The sequence below is a fragment of the Neolamprologus multifasciatus genome, chromosome 4, assembly GCF_963576455.1.
Source record: "Neolamprologus multifasciatus chromosome 4, fNeoMul1.2, whole genome shotgun sequence".
NCBI classification, from domain to species: Eukaryota; Metazoa; Chordata; class Actinopteri; order Cichliformes; family Cichlidae; genus Neolamprologus; species Neolamprologus multifasciatus.
In genome coordinates this window covers 30022179-30045298 of record NC_140442.1, presented here as the reverse complement: position 1 = coordinate 30045298, position 23120 = coordinate 30022179, and the positions used below count along the sequence as shown (strand labels likewise).

General features: G+C 41.0%; 2 protein-coding genes and 1 long non-coding RNA gene across 5 annotated transcripts in view; 1 reads left to right on the top strand and 2 right to left on the bottom strand.

Moving 5' to 3' along the window:
• The window catches only part of LOC146520793 (uncharacterized), a 122094-nt gene extending 115134 nt beyond the window's left edge, over positions 1-6960 (bottom strand). The window contains exon 1 of one of the 3 annotated variants that reach the window (XM_085157391.1): positions 6601-6960. The gene's annotated coding sequence lies outside the window, so the exon portion shown is untranslated. The remainder of the gene's footprint in view (positions 1-6600) is intronic. The other 2 variants (XM_085157389.1, XM_085157388.1) reach the window with 2 other exon arrangements.
• Positions 492-16069, top strand: aldh16a1 (aldehyde dehydrogenase 16 family, member A1). Its single transcript, XM_085157373.1, has 17 exons — positions 492-742; positions 2412-2511; positions 2639-2765; positions 2851-3008; positions 3094-3171; positions 4632-4819; positions 5337-5495; positions 5579-5737; positions 5818-5974; positions 6117-6192; positions 7450-7555; positions 10694-10827; positions 10936-11109; positions 12002-12206; positions 12298-12483; positions 14935-15060; positions 15183-16069. The coding sequence occupies exons 1-17, from the start codon at positions 653-655 to the stop codon at positions 15354-15356; spliced, it is 2397 nt and encodes a 798-aa protein (XP_085013499.1). The 5' UTR covers positions 492-652; the 3' UTR covers positions 15357-16069.
• On the bottom strand, positions 15666-21261 carry LOC146520791 (uncharacterized). The gene is made up of 2 exons (XR_014873767.1): positions 19250-21261; positions 15666-18160 (listed from the first exon to the last, which is right to left on the bottom strand). It is a non-coding gene; the product is annotated as an uncharacterized LOC146520791 (long non-coding RNA).
• Between the last annotated feature and the right edge of the window lie 1859 nt (positions 21262-23120).

The following is a 23120-nucleotide window of genomic DNA, read 5'->3' as shown; positions in this document are numbered from 1 at the left end:
AACTATTGTGATATTGTTTGTAGTATTTGCAGATTAACCTTAAAAACATTTTTAATGGCAACAAGATTTTCTTAACTGGATAAATAAAGGATATATAAAAGTTACTGCCAAAAACTGATTGCAGCTTCTGCCTTGTTACAATAATGTTGTTTGTGGCTCAAGATGACTTGATATCAGTCATGGCGGATACATTTGACATATGTTTCACATATTATAGACCAACAAGTTATATATCAGTTTTAGCAAATACCAAAAAACAGTTTTTGGCAGAGGGTTTTATTTTGAAATTATGTCACACGTTTTATTACAATAATTTTTTATGACTTTGAAAAAACTAAAACTAAAAACTGGATTGATTGTGCTTTACGAAGTTAAAAAAGGTTATTTTTATTTTCCCAGTGTCCATACATCCTAGTACAGTCTATCTGCGTTCTGGTGAACTTAGCGCACACGATAGCGGAAGTCGGGAGGAGTGAATCCTCTCGCTCTCTTTCTGGCAGCTCAGGGAAGCTAGCACGTTTCTTTCAGAGTCAGAGTGACGCTCGAGTTCCCCTTCTGCCAGCTTTCTCTCTTCGTATTCTTCCTAACTCCATCCAAGAACGACCACGCACAGCGACGACGAGATTTGCTCCCACAGTGGTTTCTTCTTATTATGGCTGTTAGCAGCACCAAGACTGTGTACGAGATTTTTCAAAGCATGGAGTACGGGCCAGCAGCAACTTCTAGCACTGCTACTGCACAGGTACAGATTACGTTCAGATTCATAGTAGGAGACCGCTTTAAAACTAAACTTACTCACAGATGCTAGCATGCTGTGCTGCGGAGTTAGTGGATACCTATGTAGGTTATTGAACTCGTGAAATTGCTTAACTGTTAGCCCAGTGTCCCTCACAAGACAAACATGTGACATAACTAGACACATGATTACATTATAATGTGTCAAGAGATTACTGTTCATGTAGATTGTTTCTTTTTTTATGTCCGTATCCCACCGTAGTCCCTGAAAAACATTTTAGGGGTTTCCTCTTTTTACGTGAACTTGAAAAGAGTTTAACAGGAGCTTCTGCCAAATACCAAATGTAGAAGATGGATTCTCTCAATAAAGGTTTACCCCTCGTTCATGTTCAGGCCTGCTAAAACTAAGTAAAATCAGCTGGCTACTAGGGGTGAGGGAAAAAATGGATACTATGTAGTATGGTGATATTTTGTTTGCTAATAATGTATGGATACAGGGACAGCAGAAATCGATACTTTGTTACAAAAAGGTTTTTGTGCTCTGACTTCAGAGCATGTTGATCCTTTTTCTGAGCAAGAATCCTGACATTCCTTCACTGTCCAAATGTGTTTAACTTTTTTATGGCAGCAATAAACATGACAGTTTACTTATTTTAATTTAAGACATGTTTTATTTTAATTCAGTTTAAAACTTTTTTATTTAATGTAAAATTATATTTTGTTTTAATTTACTTTCAAATTCTTCAGTTGCTGAAGGGGCTGCATAGTTTTCATAAACTGCATAGTTCAGAATAGCTATAATTGTACCAGATGGTTGATTCAGTTAAGTTGGACTAGACTGTAATACAAACCGTTCAGTTTGTCAACAATCAAACTGAAATGAGAGAAAGACTGAGTGTGAGACTTTGATATTAGAGAAAATGAATATTGATAAAGTTTATCTTTATGTACAGAATCTGAATATCGCAAAATATCTTTAAAAAATTGCAATAATATCGTATCGTGGGATGTATGGTGATTCCCACCTCTATAAATTACTGGATAAGCACTCAAACCACTAGCATGCTGTAATTTGACAGCCCACATCATGTAGAGCAGAGACCATAGTACCAGCACCACGACTGAGTTCATACATACTGCTAAATAATGCTGTTGGTGCTTTGCAGAGTTGAGCTCTGTCTGTACTTTGGTCTTCAGTCTGTAAACAGCTGACACTCTTCACTTTGCCGACCCGGCGTTATCAGTCACTGCCATGTTTATTGGTCTCTTCAACCAGTAAAAAGATTTTTTTGGTTTTGGGTGCTGCTCATCTGCAGGCCATAACTTCACGAGTGTGCTAATAACAATGTTAACATGTTGTGGATTTAAAATGTTTAGAGTGCGACAGACTGTAGTTTTCTTATTTTCAAAATAATGCACATCTTATATGCAAATGCTTAGATTTGCAAAAACATTAGAAGGACCTCCCCTTCTTTACCTGTAAGACTCCAGCTTGTCTGAGATGTTCGGCATCCTCATCCTCCTCTGTGCTCATACAGGCACCGTTTGATAAAAGGGAAGCAAGATTTTTTTTACTTTAATTCAAGGATTTTCACAAATCTGCAGTAACCTTCTAACAAAACTGAATCTGTGTGTGAGTGAGCGATCCTTCCCCTGTTCCCTTTCTTCTTCCTCAGGCCTGGCTGGAGCATCATTCCTGTTCTCTGGGTCTCTTCATTGACGGTAAATTTGTCTGTTCAGCAGACGGACGGAGCTGCTCCTCGGCTGATTCTAAAGGTGAGAGCAGCCAAGCACACAGTTACACAGACGTTAAAACATTTTCATTACCAGTCAGTGTTTCAGACTTTTTACAAACATCCCAATGATAATGATGGTCACAGTGTTTTGCCTGCCTGCTCTCCAGGAAGTATTGTATGCAGCACAGCATGCGCTGAAGAAGCTGATATTTCCCAGTGTGCCTCCTCTGCTGTTAACGGTTTCAAGTCCTGGAGCAGCCTGAGCTGCAACCAAAGGGCCAAAGTGCTCCTCAGGTCCAACAAACACACATTCACACACCTCCTGCTTTGTTTTTGAGCCACCAGTTTAACATACAGATGCATTTCTGTCCTCTAACAGGTTGGTGAGCGTCCTCGGGCAGCACGGCCAGTGTCTCTCAGAGCTGTGTGAGCTCTGTGAGGCCTCCTGCTCCACCGCCGCCCTGCTCAGGCTGCTGCAGTTCTACAGCAGCTGGGCGCAGCTCAGAGACACACTCCTCGCTGACTGGACACCTCTGGGTGAGTGAATTCAGCTGTCTTTACAAAGTGCTCTCAGTCTTTTTATTGTGTTGTTTCCTAATTTTGCTTCTTTTTTATCCTCCAGGTGTGGTGGCAGTGGTGACCTCGAGAGACTGTCCTCTCTATTCTCTTCTGCTCAAAGTCCTGCCAGCACTGGCTATGGGTAAAACACACACCGATGTTTGTAGCTGAAGCCTAACCTGACTCTAACATCAACTCTGAACACTCAGATGTTCTTAATACCTGAGTTTAAAAGTGAAACACTGAAACGTTTCCGTTTAAACATTTGAGATGAAATACTATTTTATAAGAGATTCATTTGGTTCTTATTTACGTTTCCTGCAGTGTCCCAACTTTCAGAACTGGTGTTTGTGGTCCGTTGTTAGATCTTAATTACTATCAAATGTATCCAGATCTTTGATATGGGAAAACATCAAAGCACGTCTCTCATCAACCCCCAAAGAGCCGTGCAGCCTGTGGTTACATTCATCGATCCATACTTTAGTTGATTAATAAATTATTTGGTTTATTAAATACCAGAAAATTCATCCAAAGGCAAAAGTTGTGTAGCTTAAGATTCGTCATGAGAGAGAAGCCAATTATGTCTTGTTTGTAATCTGTTATCATCTTAACCCTTTAAAGCCGGTCAGAGCAGCACGCTCTGTTTTGTGTAACTACTTTTAAATCCCGGTAGCTCTGCAACCACGTGAGCTAGCGCAATAATTTTTTTTGCATATGAAACCGGAAGAGTTGTACTTACATCTTATGCCATCAGCTTGTCCTCGGTCACAGTTTCCTTCCACATATAGCTTTGCAAAAACTGCATAAAAAGCACTTGCAGCAACAAAAACATAATATTCCAGAAACACGCTTTGCTGATCCGATCAGCTGTTTGTAACACTTCCTACGTCCATCAGTGTGAACTATCGCATGTCCACCATGACCTGCCCGAAACCGGAAGTGACGTCATTTTCGCGGAAATGTAGTTTCAGTAGTTTCATCAGGGCCTCATGAGCCTATACTGGTGTTTTTAAAAGTTATCTTTGACTTTATGACTTTCTGTGTGGTTTCTGGGATGCTTAGGACTCATATTGCACTGCTGGAAATAGTTTATTTTGATGCATATGCTGCTTTTTTGCAAATTTGCATTATAATATTTATTTTTGTTTTTCCTGCAGTGTATAAAAATTGGTGTATTTCAAAAATAAAACTATGAAGACACTCAAAATAAATTTCCTGTGGTGGGAAACTATTTTGTGCAACTTTTTTGTATTTACAGTTTTGAGGGATAAGCCTCTTAAATTTCTCTAACTAGAAATATATGTTAAAAAAACAAAAACGATTTTCAATTTTTTTGTAGTTTGTTGCACTTTTTTTGCAATTTATGTAATTACTATGCACTTAATGCAGACATATTATTAAAATCTAGGCTGTAATGGTTGTATTGATGTATAGCAACTTGAAATGCTCCCAAAAATGGCTCCACAGCAGGTAAACATATAATATAAGCTCTGGTGGACTTGGTTCTATGGTAGGTCTTAAAGGGTTAATTGTTTAGGTTTTATATCTTTATTTGTGGTGAAGAGGAGCTGTGAGGTATAAATGAATGCTTCTTCCTTCCAGGCAACTCTGTGGTGGTTGTCCCCGGTCAGAGCACGGCCCCCCCAGTACTGCTACTGGCTCAGCTTTTTACAGGAGCAGGACTTCCTGCTGGGGCTCTTAATGTGCTAACAGGAAGTGACATAACACTGGGTGTCAAAGTGGCCCAGAACCACAGCATCAGTTACGTCAACTACTGCGGCAACAAGGAGGTGTGTTTGTGTGCCATGTTTACATATCTGTGTGGGACCAGAAATGGGAATCTTACTATACTTGTGGGGACCAACAGCCCTTATGGCGGGGGGGGGGAAACTCCAGGCATCGAGGGCCGATGTCCTGCAGGGTTTAGATGTGTCCTTGAGCCAACACAGCTGATTTAAATGGCTAGATTAGCTCCTCAACATGTCTTGAAGTTCTCCAGAGGCCTGGTAATGAACTCATCATGTGATTCAGGTGTGTTGACCCAGGGTGAGATCTAAAGCCTGCAGGACACCGGCCCTCGAGGCCTGGAGGTCCCCACCCTGCCTTATGGGGGCAAAATGCCTGTCCCTTCAAGTTTGAGGGCATTTTTGAGACTCTTAATGTGGTTTTGGTGTCAGTTACTGTTAGGTTGTGGTTAGGCTTAGGCATTGATTTTTGATGATTAGGGTTAGGGAAAGCATTATGTCAATTAGACGTCCCCACTAAGATCTGATCTGTGTGTAAGAACATGTTTCCCTGCTCTTTGAGGACGGAGTGATGCTGCGTAAGGCCACAGCAGGGATGGGAGTTCCTGTGTCGGTGTCACCGTGCGTAGGCTCCACCTGTCCCTTCATCATCTTTGAGTCGGCAGATATCAACAGTGCCGTGGATGAGGTGATGGAGGCCGCCTTCAGGAAGAAGAAAGAGGTACGCTTCTAGAGCGACGAGCTGACTCTTACTCCAGCGACACATCCCTGAGCCTGTTTGACTCTCCTCCCCTCTGCCTGCAGGTCTTCTGGGTGTTGTGTGTGCAGGAGAGTGTGGTGGACAGTGTTGTTGCCCATCTCAGGTTGCGAATGGCCAAGATGAAATGTGTGACCCTGCCCAGTGAGGCAGACAGGAAACGGGTGGATGCTGCTGTGCAGGAAGCTCAGCAGCTGGGAGCCACGGTTAGTAAGACGACATCAGGGTTTAAAAATGTTAATGGCAGGAAAAGATTCAACGAACTTATTAAATAATCTCTTCTTAGTTGGTTCAGTCCTGTGCTGATCCCACGTCAGGCGCCCAGTATCCTCCCACTGTGCTCTGCGGGGTGGCCCCCTCCTCACCGTGTGTGCTCGACCCCTGTCCTGGACCACTGCTGCCCCTCATCACCTTCAGAAGCAACACAGAAGCCGTGACTCTTGGTAAGAACCTTCATGTGAAAACGTCTCATATAAGACACCAACGTGAAAAAGGTTTCAGGGTTTTTAAAGGGTTGTATTTGCATCATTATCAGAGACCATGTGTTGACTAAGGAGCCAGAGTAACATTTTCCTCCCTGTGCAGGGAACCACAGTCCTCACGGTCAGGCAGCATCCATCTGGACCGAAGACCTGACGCTCGCTCTGGAGACGGCTAAGAGGTGCAGCTCTCTGCTTTCTGTTAATCTTCTGCTAACCGTCTGTTTCCTCCTTCTCTTCGTTTATTTGTTGACTTTTCTTCTTACTTTCATATACATATACTAGCTTTAGGCAGTCCTTCCCAAAGTTGGTTAAAATCAGAGATGGGCAATCCGATTACTTTTTTCAAGTAACGAGTAAAGTAAGGGATTACTATTGCAAAAACGGTAATTAGATTACCGTTACTTTCCCGTAGGAATGCTGCGTTACTGCGTTACTAAAACCGTGATTTTTTTGCGAGAATGTCTCATGACAGTGACGTAAGCGAGTGCGACGTTCGTGACAACAGCTGTGTGCAGATCAACAATGGATCATATATCGAGTGCAGAGAGAGTATGAGCGTGCAGCGTTTAAAGCGTGGAAGTACTGACCTTACTTTGAGTTTGATTCCATAAAAAGTGACAAAAACATTAGTGTCCGTTGTGCGTGGGAAGAAAACTTCTTTTTACAGCGAAAAAACCCCTAAACTTCCGAGCAAGCACCGAGTAGCTACGACGTAATGGGAAACTCACAGAGAAACTCGCGGATTCTTCCACTGACCGCTGCACACCTGCACCAGGGTAAACCTCCGCCTACCCCACTCCTGCTTTACAGGTGAAAATAGAGCAACAGGACCGCTAGTCTTTGACTTTATTTATTTTCTGCTGTGTTTTACTTGCATCTATTTGAAAGACTGAGTGTAAACACACAAAATATTTTATTTTATGTGTTGGAATGTGCAGAAAATAGGTTTAAATATTAAACTAATTTCCTCCAGTCAGAGAATGTTGCAGATAATTAAATGTTTGCTTGATGCATAAAGTTAAAAGATTAAAACTAACAAAACAAGTTTTAAAAAAGAGACTTTTCCATTTGATTACATTTTGTATGATGATTATGTAGAAAAAGTAGAATTGGGCTGAAAGATCTATCACTTTATCACCTATTCAGGTTGTAAATCGTGTTTTTAAAAAGTAACTAAGTAATTACTTTTGAAAATAAGTAATCAGTAAAGTAACGGGATTACTTTTTTGGGGAAGTAATCAGTAATTAGTTACTGATTACTTTTTTCAAGTAACTTGACCAACACTGCTCATTTCTTCACAACCACCTGTGCTCGGTGTAAAGCGAATACATCGACTTTCATGGTCGGCTTCACATCTCGTGACTGTCCATTTAGTGCTAAAATTCATATTTATTTCCTTTTTTAAAATGAATATTTCTTCTTCGTGTCCTCCCAGTTTGTCAGTTGGCTCTGTGTGGGTGAATTCCCACTCCGTCTGTGACCCCTGTCTGCCCGTCTCCGGTCACAAAGACAGCGGGACCTGCACCGATGGAGGACAGGAGGTTTGTTTCAGGAGTTTGTGGTTTTGACAGGCCGACAGAGCCTGGATCAGGAACACTGCTTACACATGCTGGTGTAGTTCAATGTTTGAATCCAACTTAGAGCTGGGCGATATGAGATTTTTTTCATATCATGATATGTTTTTTTCATTTCAGGCGATAACGATATATATTGTGATATATATCGTGATATATATTGTGATATATATCGTGATATATATCACAATATATATATCACAATATATATATCACGATATATATCACAATATATATCGTGATATATATATCGTGATATATATATCACAATATATATCACGATATATATTGTGATATATATCGTGATATATATATATATTGTGATATATATCACGATATATATATCACAATATATATATATCACAATATATATATATTGTGATATATGTATATATATATTGTGATATATATATTGTGATATATATATATATTGTGATATATATCACAATATATATATCACAATATATATATCACAATATATATATCACAATATATATCACGATATATATATTGTGATATATATATATATTGTGATATATATCACGATATATATATCACGATATATATATATCGTGATATATATATATCGTGATATATATTGTGATATATATCGTGATATATATATATATTGTGATATATATCACGATATATATATATATCACAATATATATCACAATATATATATACATATATCACAATATATATATATATTGTGATATATGTATATATTGTGATATATATATCGTGATATATATCACAATATATATATATATCACAATATATATATTGTGATATATATATTGTGATATATATATATATATTGTGATATATATCACGATATATATATCACGATATATATATATCGTGATATATATATATCACGATATATATATCACGATATATATATCACGATATATATATATCGTGATATATATATCGTGAGCCAAATAACTATATTTGTAAGATTTAAATGTGCCGTTGCTCACAAGTAAAATGTGAAATAATCAGCAGCTTGTTTTGATTTAAATATTTATTTCCCATAATAAGTTCAACAGGGTAGATGTACTTAAGGAACATTTTTCAGATAAATAAAGGCAAATATTGCAAACTACACAAAAGGCAGCCGCTAAAGCGTTTAAGTTTCAAAACAGAACAAACAAAACAGACTAAATTGTCAATTTAGAAACTTAGAAACAAAATATTAATTCTAAAAATAAATCTTAGTTTGTTTTACAGAAGAACAAGATTGACTAACTTTTGTCAATATCAAATAAACTGAGAACTAGGGATGGGTATCGTTTAGGTTTTATCTGATACCGGTGCCAAACCGGTACTTTTGAAACGGTGCCGGTGCTTAAACGGTGCTCGAACCGGTGCTTAAAGAATGGAGAACACAAAATTGGTCCAAAAACCTCTCATGTTCAGCTGTTTTTTTTGTAAAAAGATAACAATGTTAGCCTTTTCTGCAGCTATGGGGCATATATGGTATCTCTCTTGGCTGGAAGCAGTGCTTAAACAATGGAAAAAACAAAAACTTTGTCCAAAAACCTCTCATGTTTAGCTGTTTCCCACTTTTTATTTGGTCATTTTAGCCTTTTTGGCCAGGGTGAAGGGAGTATCTGCCATCAAACAAGAAGACAGCTGCATGTAGCTATGATGATGTTTGCTAGTTCACCTTACATACATTAATGTAATAACGTGGTTAGCCTACTCAACGTAAATTATACACTAACAACATTAAGCTACTCACGCAGAGAAGAACGGCTGCTGCTGCTGCATCATCATCCTCATCATTTCTGCTACACTGGCAGGGCTAGGGGCCAGGACTCTCCTCTTCAGCTTTTTGGGGGATGTTGCTAACTCTTCGTCCGATAACAGGCACCACACCTGCAGTAGATGCGCTCGATGTGAGGTCTCGCAGCAAGCTATCAAATACGGCGCATTTTTCGGCTTTTAAAAAAACGCTATGTGTCGCCAGGTGTTTCATCAGATTTGAGGTGTTACCTCCTTTCCACAGTATCACCTTAAAGCACTTGTTGCAGGCTGCTGAGTTTGCATCTTTTGCTGTGAAGTACAGCCAGACTTTTGACCTCTTCGCCTTGGGCATTTTTAATCTGTAGCTCTGCTCTAAAAGAACGTACGTACCTGGACCCGCCTACTATCCCCGGATTGGCTAGAATTCAAAGTGTATCACATCTCAGGAAAAAAAAGCACCGAAATAAAGCACCGAAATGTGCGCTGCTTTTCGGTCTGGTTACTACCGTTTATGTCAGAACCGGTGCCATCATGGCACCGGATACCGGTACCCATCCCTACTGAGAACTAAAAGGAAATTCTCGATCTCTCCTTGTTGTATAGCTGAGCTTTTCAAACAGTTTAACAGTTACTTTAGTCTGACAAAAGCCGAATGACGAATTAGCGCTTCCAGTCAGAGACTGAGCATGCACCACCTTATTGTATTTCCAGACTTGCTTTCGGCACATTTACAGTGGCTACTCTGTTTTTGTCAGACTTGAAATAGCCGAAATACCTTCACACTACAGAACTTCTGTGGCTCTTCTGCTCGACAATCTCTCCGTCATTGGAACCATCATCTGTTTTCTCTTCGGTAACCTTCGCTCACGCTCTCGGTTGGTTTTTCTTTAGTCGGCACTCATTTCCTCCGTTACCCGGCCGGCACAGCGGCTGGCTGCTTCCCAAACAAATACACATGTGCGGCTGTACGTAACACCTGACGTGACGCTGCAGCTGTGATTGGTTTGGCTCTGCGCTACTTAATTTGGATTGGCTGTTCTTCTGTTTTTTTTTTTTTTAAGAGGACAAGAGCAGTGAGGTCTATCGCAATAGTTTAACTTTTCTATCGAGAAAAGGTTATTTCGCAATACATATCGTTATCGTTCTATCGCCCAGCTCTAATCCAACTTCCCCTGGGTGTCGTCTCCCTGTTCTTAGTTTAGTGTTTGCTGTTAGGCTCTTACAGCCACGCAGCACTAATAACCTCGTCTTTAAATATTCTTTTTGGTCACCAGCTCCTGCAGGGCAAAACATCCCCACGCCCACATAAATCACTCACTCCATAATTATATCCCCTCTTTATTCTGTCAGGGTCTGTACCAGTTTCTACGCCCCTCCTCTTCCTCCCCCCCTCTTCCTCGCTCCTCCCCCGTCTCCATGGACTACGCGCAGTTCGGAACAGAAACGTCCCCACCTGTCATCCCTGCTGAGTCGGACCCTGCCAGGTATGTTGGTGAAGCATCATAGCTGTGTAAACACCACGTTTCTATTTTCTGGTAAATGTGTTGCACAGCACTAATCGCATCATTACAGACATTTCTTTCTTTTCCTAGAGCCCCTCAGTCCCACCTGCAGTTTGTTGCTGGTAAAGCATGTAAGTCAGTGTCTGGCTGCAGTGTGGCTGTGCGGCCACCAGGTGGTAGTGGTGGTCCGTTGGCCTACTGCCCAGACGGGGGCCGGAAGGACGTTCGCAATGCTGTGGAGGCTGCTGTCAAAGTCCAGCCAGGGTGAGAGCGCAAACACGTACACGTCATTCACAAAAACCAAAAACACAACTGAGGTTTGTGTACTCGCACAACAGGTGTTGTTGAGTTTATGAAACTGCACAGATATGTAGTCAGTATATTAGTGGAAAAGCCATCAAGTAATGATGTGGGTACGAATCATCCCTGTTAGCCAAAAGCTTTGGGCTCAGTATGTCTGGATGGTTTCACAGGTTGTTTCAAGTCTTTTCTTAAAAGTGGAGACAGAGTTCACCTCCCACACCTCCCACACCTGCACCTGTGCAGCCACAGAAGGCCTGAAAGCTGCTTCTGCTTTAAGAAACTGCCAGTCTGAGAGCAGAGTGCTCTGTTGGTTTTAAGATGTGATTATTTAAGAGCTTGAGAAGGATTTAAAATAAAATTCTGCATCTACGACAGAGACACTAAAGAAATGTTAATATTTTTAACTTCGAGTCAGACGAGGCTGTTCGAGTAGTAGAGTCACAAAGTAGAAATCTGGAGAGTGAACTGAGCAGAGTAACAAACCATATTAAAGTAACAAACTTTAATATGGTTTGTTACATTTTTACTCCATACACACAACATGTAGACGGAGTCCTCTGAGCCTTCCTGCTCTTATCAGCCGGGCGACTGTAGGGCCGCGCTGTGGCGTTTACCATCAATGTACAACTCGACTGTGGGAACAGATGAAAAGTCATGAACTCGACACAAACTACTTACAGAGTTTTATTCCACTGAAATCTCACAAACACAAGCAGTGAAGCAGGACGTGTGGCCATCACTCATCGCAGTCTTTAACAGTTTATAGATTTTATCCACGGTAATGACGTATGACCTGACAAATGGCATCAGGTTTATTTATATTATTGTTGATGTATTTCTTTGTCTCTTGTAGCTGGATGAAAAAGAGCGCGTCTGCACGTGCCCAGTCACTCTACTCTCTGGCCAAGGGCCTCGAGGCGAAGAAGCGGGACATAGCTGCAGCCATCAACACACAGACCGGCCTGTCAATGGACGAGGCTGAGAAGGAGGTGGAGCTCAGCGTTACCAGGCTCAGCGTTTGGGCCGCTTACTGTGACAAAGTCCAGGGAGGAGCACTGGTGAGACCTTTCATGTTACACAAAGATGCTGAAACATAACAGAAAGTATCAGCTGAGGCCGTCTGACGCTCGTTGTTCCCCTCTCCTTCAGCCCATGCCAAACTCTGGCTCCGCTCTCTCCGTCCCTGAAGCCCTGGGAGTCATGGGGGTCGTCCTACCTGACTACAATCCCCTCCTCTCCATGGTAACCGTGCTTGGGGCAACTATTGCCACAGGCAACGCTGTTGTTATGGTCCCCAGTCAAAAGTATCCACTGCCTGTCTTGGCATTCATCAAGGTAAGTGTATAAATGTGCTGCGAGGCAGGTGGCAGGGACGCTTTAGAGAGAAGTTGATGTTTCAGAGCACAAAGTCAAACACGCAGAAGTCGGAGGAACAAAAGTAACACGAACTGAAGAAATACGTGTTTGTTATTCAGAGGCAGCTGACCTGAACATCGTCTTAACTTAGAGGTCAAACTAGTGATTGTGCAAGTCTACACAATGTCAGTCCACTGTGTGGGTCAGAAGCAGAGCTGCTGTCATTCTAGAGGAGAGGCTCGCCATCCTGCAGCCATGTTAAACATGTGCGGGCACTTATGTGAGCATGTCGATTAACTTTACATTCAGTTGTCAGCATGACGTAATCGTGCACGTGCAGAAACGCCAGTCAGCTGTGATGAGAAGCGCCTTTAACCCTTTAAAACCGGTCGGAGCAGCACGCTCCGTTTTGCGTAACTACTTTTAAATCCCGGTAGCTCTGCAACCACGTGAGCTAGCGCAATAATTTCTTTTGCATATGAAACCGGAGGAGTTGTACTTACATCTTATGCCATCAGCTTGTCCTCGGTCACAGTTTCCTTCCACATATAGTTTTGCAAAAACTGCATAAAAAGCACTTGCAGCAACAAAAACATAATATTCCAGAAACACGCTTTGCTGATCCGATCAGCTGTTCATAACACTTCCTACAACCATCAGCACGAATTATCGCATGTCCACCATGACCCGCCCGAAACCTGAAGTGACGTCATTTTTGCGGAAATGTAGTTTTTTACCATCAGGGCCTCATGAGCCTATACTGGTGTTTTTAAAAGTTATCTTTGACTTTATGACTTTCTGTGTGGTTTCTGGGATGCTTAGGACTCATATTGCACTGCTGGAAATAGTTTATTTTGATGCATATGCTGCTTTTTTGCAAATTTGCATTATAATATTTATTTTCGTTTTTCCTGCAGTGTATAAAAATTGGTGTATTTCAAAAATAAAACTATGAAGACACTCAAAATAAATTTCCTGTGGTGGGAAACTATTTTGTGCAACTTTTTTGTATTTACAGTTTTGAGGGATAAGCCTCTTAAATTTCTCTAACTAGAAATATATGTTAAAAAAACAAAAACGATTTTCAATATTTTTGTAGTTTATTGCACTTTTTTGCAATTTATGTAATTACTATGCACTTAATGCAGACATATTATTAAAATCTGGGCTATAATGGTTGTATTGATGTATATCAACTTGAAATGCTCCCAAAAATGGCTCCACAGCATGTAAAAATATAATAGAAGCTCTGGCGGACTTGGTTCTATGGTAGGTCTTAAAGGGTTAAGCAAAAATAATTTTGTCCATTTGATGTCCTCCACCACGTTTGCTGGTGTTTCTCGTCTACTGCAGCAGATCGCTTACACTGCTCAGGACGCTGCGCTCTGTTTACGCTCGCAGGTGCACAGAGTCAAAGAGACCGACTACATGAGAACAGCTGTCTCAGTGTGTCATCCTGTGCTGTGATTACAGCCGTTCACCATCTCTGTGAACAGTCCTCGCAGCCATTGATCAACGGTCACGACAGCGAGCATACTAACCATCACGAAGCTGAGCTTGTGGCTAATATGTGATTCTAAAGTGGCTGTTGGTGTGATGGTAAATAGTGATCTGTCTGAGTGTTAGCCTCTTAATAATAATTTGAGGATAGTGTGCAGGCATAAGGGATCTGAGCCGAGGATAAAGGAGTCTTCATGCGTCGAACACATGAACTGTACTGAAATAAATCATCACCGGATGAGTGTTGAATGTCTGCACCTAGCTGATGCATCATAGTGCTAAAAGGGCTTTGAGGGTAAATCTGCACAGCTCTGTGCAGCTGAACGCGTCACGTCTAACATGCGTGCACGTATTTGGCTTTACGTGTTGCAAAGAAGCTCTGAAGATGTTTTTAATCAAAGGTAAAACCTTGGAAATGTATTTAGTGTCTGAAGGAAGCAACAGCTGTTTACTCAAATGGAAATAATGTGCAAACTTCAAAAGGTTTTTGAAAAGTCTGCTTATAGAGTCACGATTGTTTTAGTTATCTGCAGTGTTTCATCTATTCTGGGTTCCCCCAGAACGTGTTTGGTTGGCCTGCTATTGTAAGACATGGTGCCTACATGTTTTTGTACAGCCTAAGCAAAAAGAAAAAGACGCAGGTGAGTCGACTGTTGGTTAGATAATGCTTCCTAATGGAGAGTTTGAAAGTCTTAAATTGTACCTTCATGTTGCGGGCCTGTTTCTAGCCAGTGTCTCTAAGTTGGTCAGCATTAAAAGTGCTTGGTCAGCCCAGCGTGAGCTGCAGTCGATCACGAGGCTGTCAGTGGAAACTTGACTGTAGACTTGAAGCAAGTCTTCGGGTTTCTCAGCTGATTTCAGTCAGCTCCTGCATTAAAAAGCACCGTGAATCATAAAAACTGGTTGTTATCTTTACTGCACCTTTCTCAGGTGCTCCAGTCCTCGGACTTGCCAGCAGGTCTGGTAAACGTTATAACAGGAAGTCGAGACCAGCTGACTGTGGCTCTGGCGAATCACAGTGTCATCAAGGCCATCTGGTACTGGGGCAGTGCTGAGGTGAGGCTCACTCGTTTTGCATTAAACTGAGCTCCTGAGTGTACGATTGAGTTCCTTCTCCCAAATCAGGCCTGCCTCATATAATCGCCTACACTCGCTTCACTGTTTCTGATCTCCTGCAGGGCTGCCAGTACCTCCAGCACACCTGCACTAGTCCACTAAAAACCCTGCGCCTGTGTGGGGACCAGGAAGGGAAAGACGGGGAGCTCGACTGGACTCGGTGCCATCCGTCATTCCTGGAAGAAATGTGGAGAAGCGCTGTGCAGTGGAAGAGTGTGTGGATTCCTACAGCGTAGAACAGAACGGCAGGAAGAAGGAAAAGAGTTACAGTTTGAGTGTGACCTGAAAAATCAGAAATCAGAAGGGAAGGACGGAGAAAAGCAAAAAAACATTGTTAAATTAAATGTTGAGATTATATTAGGAATGGGTGACATAAAGCACTTAATAGACAGATGAGGGATTCAATGCAGGTCACATGTTAACAGTGTTGCTCATATAAAAGCTGATTTTTGTTGCCAACATGGTTTAAAAATGATCCTAAAATGGAAAATGTGGCGAAAGATATTCACTGTGATTAAGACGAAAGGTTTTTCCTTTTACGTCCCCGTGACCGTCGATGTAGAGACGCTAAAACATTTCATGCATCTTCACTATTTTCATTTAAATGTCGGTTTACTTTATCGAGCAGAGCAGTCGCTACCCGTCAGAATAATCAAGTCATTGTTGAGTTTGTCAGTTTGGTTTTTAAATAAAGTCAAAGTAACATCATTAGAACTACTGCAACATTTTGCTTGATTATTCAAAACGATCAATAAATCAAAGGTTTATTAACAACAGCTGCTCTTTAATGTTGGGATTCCTTTATTTTAGTCACAACATGCTATCATGATAATAACCCTGCTGATTTTCTACCTCTGTTATGCGTGTTTTAATTAACTCTCACATGTCTGATTGGTGATTTGTACACATCCATAAATTGTTATGCAGATAAAACAAGAGGTCAGGTGTCACAAGTTATTTCAAAGTAGGTCATGTTCACATTTCTTTCCACGTTAGCGAATAATCCACGCGAACCGTGACAAACCTCAGGAGAACTTTGGCTCCGATTATCGCGCCGGTGTTGCAGCGTCAGTGGATATTAAATAGATAAAGTTCCACTTCCTGCTCAGAAATGAGGTGCAATTCAGCAAAGGTCACAGCAGGGGGCGCTCACAAGGTAGTTCTCAGTGAATACAGATAAACGTGAACAATATATATATTTTATTTAGTTTTTGACAATACAGCGACACTTATGTACTAAAGTTTTTCTGAGAGAAAAGCCAAAATAATGCTTCCAATCTGGTGACGTAAGCAGAGAGGTCCTCAAAAACCCCTTTGTGTCGCCTGTTTCTAAACAGCAGCTAAAACACATTAGATGTGCGGTTTAACTACAACAGAAGCTTACATGTAGAGGAAGCAGCGGGTATCAGAGGGTCTACAGCTTCAACACAGCCTTTGTTTGTGTTCGCTGGCTCGACAAAACCTAAAAGCCCAGCTGGAGATAACAGGAACCTCGACGCTGCTTATCAGCTTTCTCCTGTCGTAGCTGCAAATCCAGCCACGTGAATGAGATCAGGCAGCAGATTTGAATGAAGTATAAAAACATTTGTTCATTCTGTAACTTTACAGCTGCCTTCATTCAGTCAGTTTAATAAAGTCTGGCTGAACAAATGCACATATCATGCAGGTACTTAAAACATGCTGTAAAGAAAAGATCCAGAGAAAATGTTTTACTTCAGGATCTAAACCAAAGCACCGGGTTGTGTTCAGCATAAGTTACCATGGTGATTTAGTAGAAAGAGAGCAACTTTTGTGACACAGAAAACGAAGGATTTGATCGAGCTTCGTAGTGCACCAGCTCCTGCACACTTCATGGAGCTATGATGTATTTCTTTACTTAGAGGAGGGTTTACTACAAATCAGATGTGCAGAGCCCTTCGACTTAAAATCGAATGATATTTTCCAAAGTAAAGTGTCTACCCAAAATGTAAATTTTTGGACTGCATCTCTCGTCCACTGTTCGTTCAGAACGGTCTTGTGAGTGCCCGTATAAAAACCCTGAACTCCAGAGCGGCCGTGTTTGCTAAAATGCTGCTTTATCCTCAAGCTGCCAGAACGACTCCAGCAGTTTGTGTGATTTGGTGTCAGAATATCAAGCATTTAGCTGAAGTTTGCACTCCTGGAGCTTCTAAAGAATTATGGTCTGCATCTTGGTGCTAATTATGCTGTTCGCATCTGAGCAATCAGATCACACCAAAGGGAGTCCAGTTCAACTGCACTGAAGAGTTCTGCATTGAAATATCTCAGCTGGGGGGACTATGAACTTTGCAACTTGAAGCCGTGTCAGCCTCACAGATCTGTCAGTGACTCAGCAAAACAAACAAAAAGCAGCAGCACATGGATCCAACTTCCTGTGTCTGTGTCTTGTGCTGTACATTATACTGTAATTTCATTTGTTTCCAAATTCACATTGTGAAATAAAACCAATAAAACAAACAAATGTCAAGTGTGTCTGTTTAAAAACTAATATTTAAAGAAAACGATTGTCTGGAAATGTATATTTATTTTATTTCTTTTTCCCATTACTCACAAATACATTAGCTTTTCTAGCTTCTAATGTTTTTCTCTTGGAAGTTATATTTCTACTGTCTGTGCTATTGCAGAATAACTCTGTAGATTTCCATTTGGGATCTTTGAAAGCTTTTTTTCTCTGCTACACGTTTTGCATCAACACTTAAATGAATAAATCCGAACTACTGATTTGATCCGTGTCTCTTAAATGATTTTATGCATAGAAAAGGTTAAAAAATATGAATGTACTTCCCTGCATTATTTATTTTTTATAAGAAAACAGCAACATTGTAAACATCATACTGGCTCATATGTTTGATTGTGGCTGTGATCTGGTTCTACTGGAGGTCTCTTCCTATTAAAAGGGAGTTCTTTCTTTCCACTGTATCCAAGTGCTTACCCATAGTCCGATTGTTAGTTTTCTCTCTTATTGTAGCGTTTTTCCTTTATAAAAGTGCGTCGAGGCAACCGTTGTGAGTTGGTGACATAGCTGGACTGGCCATTGGACATACCGGGCATTTGCCCGGTGGGCTGCTGGCGATTTTTTGTTTTTATGGGCCGATCGACTTTTTTTTTTTTTTTTTTTGGAAGGGTATAAATAATGAAAGGTGTTGGATTGGCCAATTGGTCATGATCGACTCTGGGCTGGACCAATTACAGCCGAGGAGGTCGGATGCACCCGCCCCCTTGTTTAGCAATCTTATAGACCATCCATCGGCTCTTTGTTACTTCGGAAACATGGCTTAAACAGTTTCTCCGATAACAACCGATCTCTTTACCCGTCGGCTTCCCGTGGCTGTCATGCAACAGGTGTTGTGCCAAAAACTGATTTCCAATGTCTGCGTGTATTTTTTATGTGTAATATCTATGTTGGTAAATAGACTTCGGTGAACAGCGTTTACAAAGGGGCTATATATGGAATTAAAAAATTATCTGTTTTTTCAAGTATCTTTACAACTCTGTGTTATTGTACTTACATTATAACCAATCCGCTCCTTTATCCCCACTTTAAATATTTTTACAGAACTATTGTAATATTTGAGTCATTTCTGCTGTCCAACTACTTCTTACAAAAGACATTTTTAATGTTAATTAGACTTTTTTTAACGGCATAAATAAAGATTATATAAAAGTCACTGCCAAAGACTGATTGCGGCTTCTACCTTGTTACACTAATGTTGTTTGTAGCTCAATATGACTTTATGTCATCCATGAGGGATGCATTTGACATATGTTTCACATATTATAGCCCAACAAGTTACTTATAGCAATTTAAATACGAGCAATCACTTTTTGGCAAATACCGGAAATCAGTTTTTGGCAGACAATCACTTTTTGGCACAACACCGGCTGTTGCAGTTAATAATACAACAGTTTCTTGCCATTTTTTGTGTTTCTTTTTATCGCTGTGTAACTGAGTTCAATTGAAAGCCTGCATGCGCTAGTACCGCTTGCCACAAGTTCCCAGAATCCTTTGCGGTTTTACCCCTGAATGACATCACATTTTTGGTGGGCCGGTCTCTAGTCAAAATGCCCGGGCCGATTTTTTGTCCCAGTCCAGCCCTGGTTGGTGATATACACTCGGCCCCCTTTTGTCTCCAGAACATCTTTACTTCTTCAGATTCAACAAGGTGCAGGAAACAAGCCTCAGACATTTTGGCCCATGTGACACGATGGGTTTGTCAGCTGCACGTCCATGATGCTATCTCCCATTCCTCCACATCCTAAAGGTGCTCGACTGGATTGATATTGAGTGCAGTGAACTCACTGTCGTGCTCAGGAAACCAGTTTGCGATGACCTGAGCTTTGTGAAATAGTTTATCCTGCTGGATGCATACATCAAAGTTTTTAGCTTCAGTTTCCTGTTATTAGCTGAGGAGTGACACCTGCTGTGGTCTGCTGCTGCTGGAGCTCAAGGGCTGACATGCTGGGTGTTCGGAGATATTATTCTGCAAGTGATTATTTGAATTACTGTTGCTTTACTATCAGCTTCAAGCAGTTTGACTTTTCTCATCTGACCTCTGACACCAACATGGCATTTTAAACCTTGGTTGGAAACATCCCAGCAGGTCAGCAGCTTTAGGAACACTCGGACCAGCCGGTCTGACACCAACAGCCACGTTCAGAGTAAATCACATTTTCTGATCCTCAGTTTGAACATCAGCGAACCATCTTCACCATGTCTACATGTCTGTGTAACAGGGTCATAAATCACATTGTTATAATTACCCAAAATGTGTTCTAAACCCCCAAACTGTTCCTTTTATACCTGACTTTTAGGACCTCCAAGCCTGTAGTTATGTTCATTATCAGTTAGAGCCCCTCCTCATCCTTTTCTTCTTCTTCTTTGGTGCAACCCTATAAATACAGTGTACCCCTTTTGCATCTCCCCTTTTCTACAATTCCCCTGTGGGAGAGGTGGGTGTCATTTCTTTCCAACACTGTAAAACGCTCATATAATGCATATTTAGCCACCTGGATGTTTCTGATTGTGATTTTAGTTCAATTATTGTAATTATTAAGCCTGTTTTTTGTTAGATGTTATGAGTGTGTGGTATGTGTGTATCATAAATGTGTTTTAGGCGCCATAAATGCTAGCATGAATATATACTCCTTGCTAGCTTGGAAGTTGTGGTGGGTTGAGCTAACCCTCTTCCCCACTGTTTGTATTTGGTCGTAGGAGCTGGAGTGGGCAAGTTATTTACTTGGAGGTCTTTCTTTCTTTTACCTTTGTTATCAGGTATGTCGGATTTCATGTTTTTGTTTTATCTTATGTCAAATATGTTACGTGTAAATGCATACTTTATGTTTAATGTAAAAATAAATGCCAGCCCCTTTTCTACAATTCCCCTGTGGGAGAGGAGCTGGAGTGGGCAAATGATTTACTTGGAGGTCTTTCTTTCTTTTACCTTTTTTATCAGACACAACGCAGAATCACACCGGTTACATCTACATGAGTTGAACAAATGTACCTAACAAACATGTCTGAGAAAGTGTGAATAAAGTACAGTTAATTACTAGTTCACACAGATAATTGGTCAAAAACATAGTTTCGGTAACTCAAGTAGACTTTTGGTTCCTTCGTTCAGACTTTCTGTTCCTTGTTAGTTTTTCCAAACCGGTCCCATCCAGCAGAGCACTGAGGTAAACCTACAATAAGATGCGATCACGAGGTGTCCTCCCTGTCTGTGACAAAAAAAGCAGAACAGAGAAAAAGGAAGGCGGGCGCTGGCGGCTGCAGAACGCTGACTCACAGCAATGACATCGCACAACGCTCAGCTGAACCTGATGGTACAACCCCGACTCATCGTCTTACACGAGAGCGCACAAAATAAAGCTGCTGTCTGAACTGCTCTGTCATCTTTGTTCAGTATGAGAGTGGAAAACGTGATGACGAGTGCTGATGTGTTATTGCAGGTGTTGGTGGAGTCAACACAGGACAGCTTACAGAGCTTTTTACTACAATGATAAGTGTGCAGTGACTGTGGGTCTGTCTGTAGCTCGTCCTCACCTTGAGCTCTGTGCTTCCTCCAGTTTCACAGAACACTAACTTCTGTGATTGTTGTCTCTATACTGTGAAAGCCTTTTATTAACAATTAAAGACTCGAGTGAAATAAATAAATCTATTGGGCTGACATTAAATACATTTTCCAAACTTTGAGGAACTTGTATTTGATTTTTTTCATTTTATGGAACTTTTTATGTTCTTCCTTATATCTTAATATGACACAGGAACTGGTGTCTTTACTCAGGTCATTATTTATTTAACAGTTTTATAACTTCTCAGATTGCAGTTTTCTTACCAAAAGCTACAAATTTCTCCACTGATTCTGAATAATCTGACAAAATTAACACGTTTATGTTTTTCCAAATCCATTTTCCTTTATCTTGAAATATATGTAGAGGTGTTTTAAGTTTTTTTTTCTGAGGTCATGAGGCTCAGAATAAGATCTCTGACTGCAGACTGGATACATCTCGGAAGGGCTAGCCCGGAATAACATCTCTGGGCGCAAAATTGGATGACATCTCGGGGAGGCACACTGCCGTGAGTTCTCAGAAATCGGCTCCTTGAGCACAAGAAATGACAACATCACAGAAAGCAAGTATGGCGAAGCTCGCGGCTCTCCAATGGGACCAGTGTTGGACTGTAGAACTGCTTTGAAATTCATATGAGCTGTTTGCACTAAAGTAAAAAATTAACATCACTTCATCCGGATACCCTCTCGGCGCCAGCTACAAGGCCGGAGCTGAACAAAACACCGTGATAACGACTGTGTTTAGTCTGTTCCTTCCCATTCCATGCAAGGCCACCTGGGTTGGCTGGAAGACTGTTTACTTAGCCTGGCAGGGCGAAGGACACTGTCTCAGCTGAACTATCGACACGCACACACATACATATACTGATACTGATAAGCACTCACTGACGCATCACCCTCCCTACCCCGGATCCAACGCCACCTCCAACGCTTACCTCCCCTCTGATGTGGACATCGGGTCAGTTGGAGGCGCAGTCGAAAGATTGCAGCGGTCCCAGATCAGATGGTCACACTGGAACTCTTTCCCATGTTGCTTGTCTGTGTTTATTGTGCTATGGTGTGTTGATATCTGTGCATTCCTGTATTATCCTTTTGCGTTACACATTTCGATGTTTTTTTTCCTCGCTACCTAGCCTGACCTGTCTCCCCAATGTGATGTTTGTGTATTGTATGTACGGTCGGCAAGGTCTGTCATCTCGGTTGTGGGCAAAAGACCTGCAACTGACAAATAAAGGCTATCTCATCTCATCTCATGGAAAATGCCTCTTATCAGTACACGCTCCTGATTGGACAGCGCCGCTCGTCTACAGGTATACAGTGCATCATATGTAACACCTGTAGCTCTGACGCTATGGAAAAACAAGTGTTGCTTCTCTGACTGAGGAATGTGTTATGTAATGATGACTCTAGCTCTCGCAACTATGCTAAAAATGTAATGTGGCTTTATTTTAAATTACACAACAGCAACTACAAAAAAATCACAAACAAACAAAAGGAAACATAAGGAAAAAATAACATTTTCAAAACGAAGTAGGAAGAAGGACACGCTTATTTAATCCCTAAACTAATACTCATCAGTGTGATTAATGGTCCTTAGAATTTGTTACATTTGCTTTTATAATTCCAACATCGTGGCAGGAGAGTTATTTACAGATGAATATACACATGTGCAAACACATACTGTGTGCAGTGAGTAACAAAAACATATCTCCTTCTTGTACCTTGAAAAAACCCATAATTTTGTACCACTATTTAAAATGTGTCAAACTAATAAGACCTTTGCAATATCACTGATGTGTTTGAGAGAGGTATTGTTTACTCTCCTACATTACGTGTCAGCTAAAATCACACACTACAGCAAATCATAAGGAGAACTAAACCTGTTCTGAGACATATTTTAGAGACAAGCGGTGT

Coding starts and splice junctions, on each gene's coding strand:
- aldh16a1 (XM_085157373.1), top strand. CDS start 653: ATGGCTGTTAGCAGCACCAAGACTGTGTACGAGATTTTTCAAAGCATG. Junction 3,172..4,631: donor CCTGCCAGCACTGGCTATGG/GTAAAACACACA, acceptor TCTTCCTTCCAG/GCAACTCTGTGGTGGTTGTC. Junction 7,556..10,693: donor GCACCGATGGAGGACAGGAG/GTTTGTTTCAGG, acceptor TTATTCTGTCAG/GGTCTGTACCAGTTTCTACG.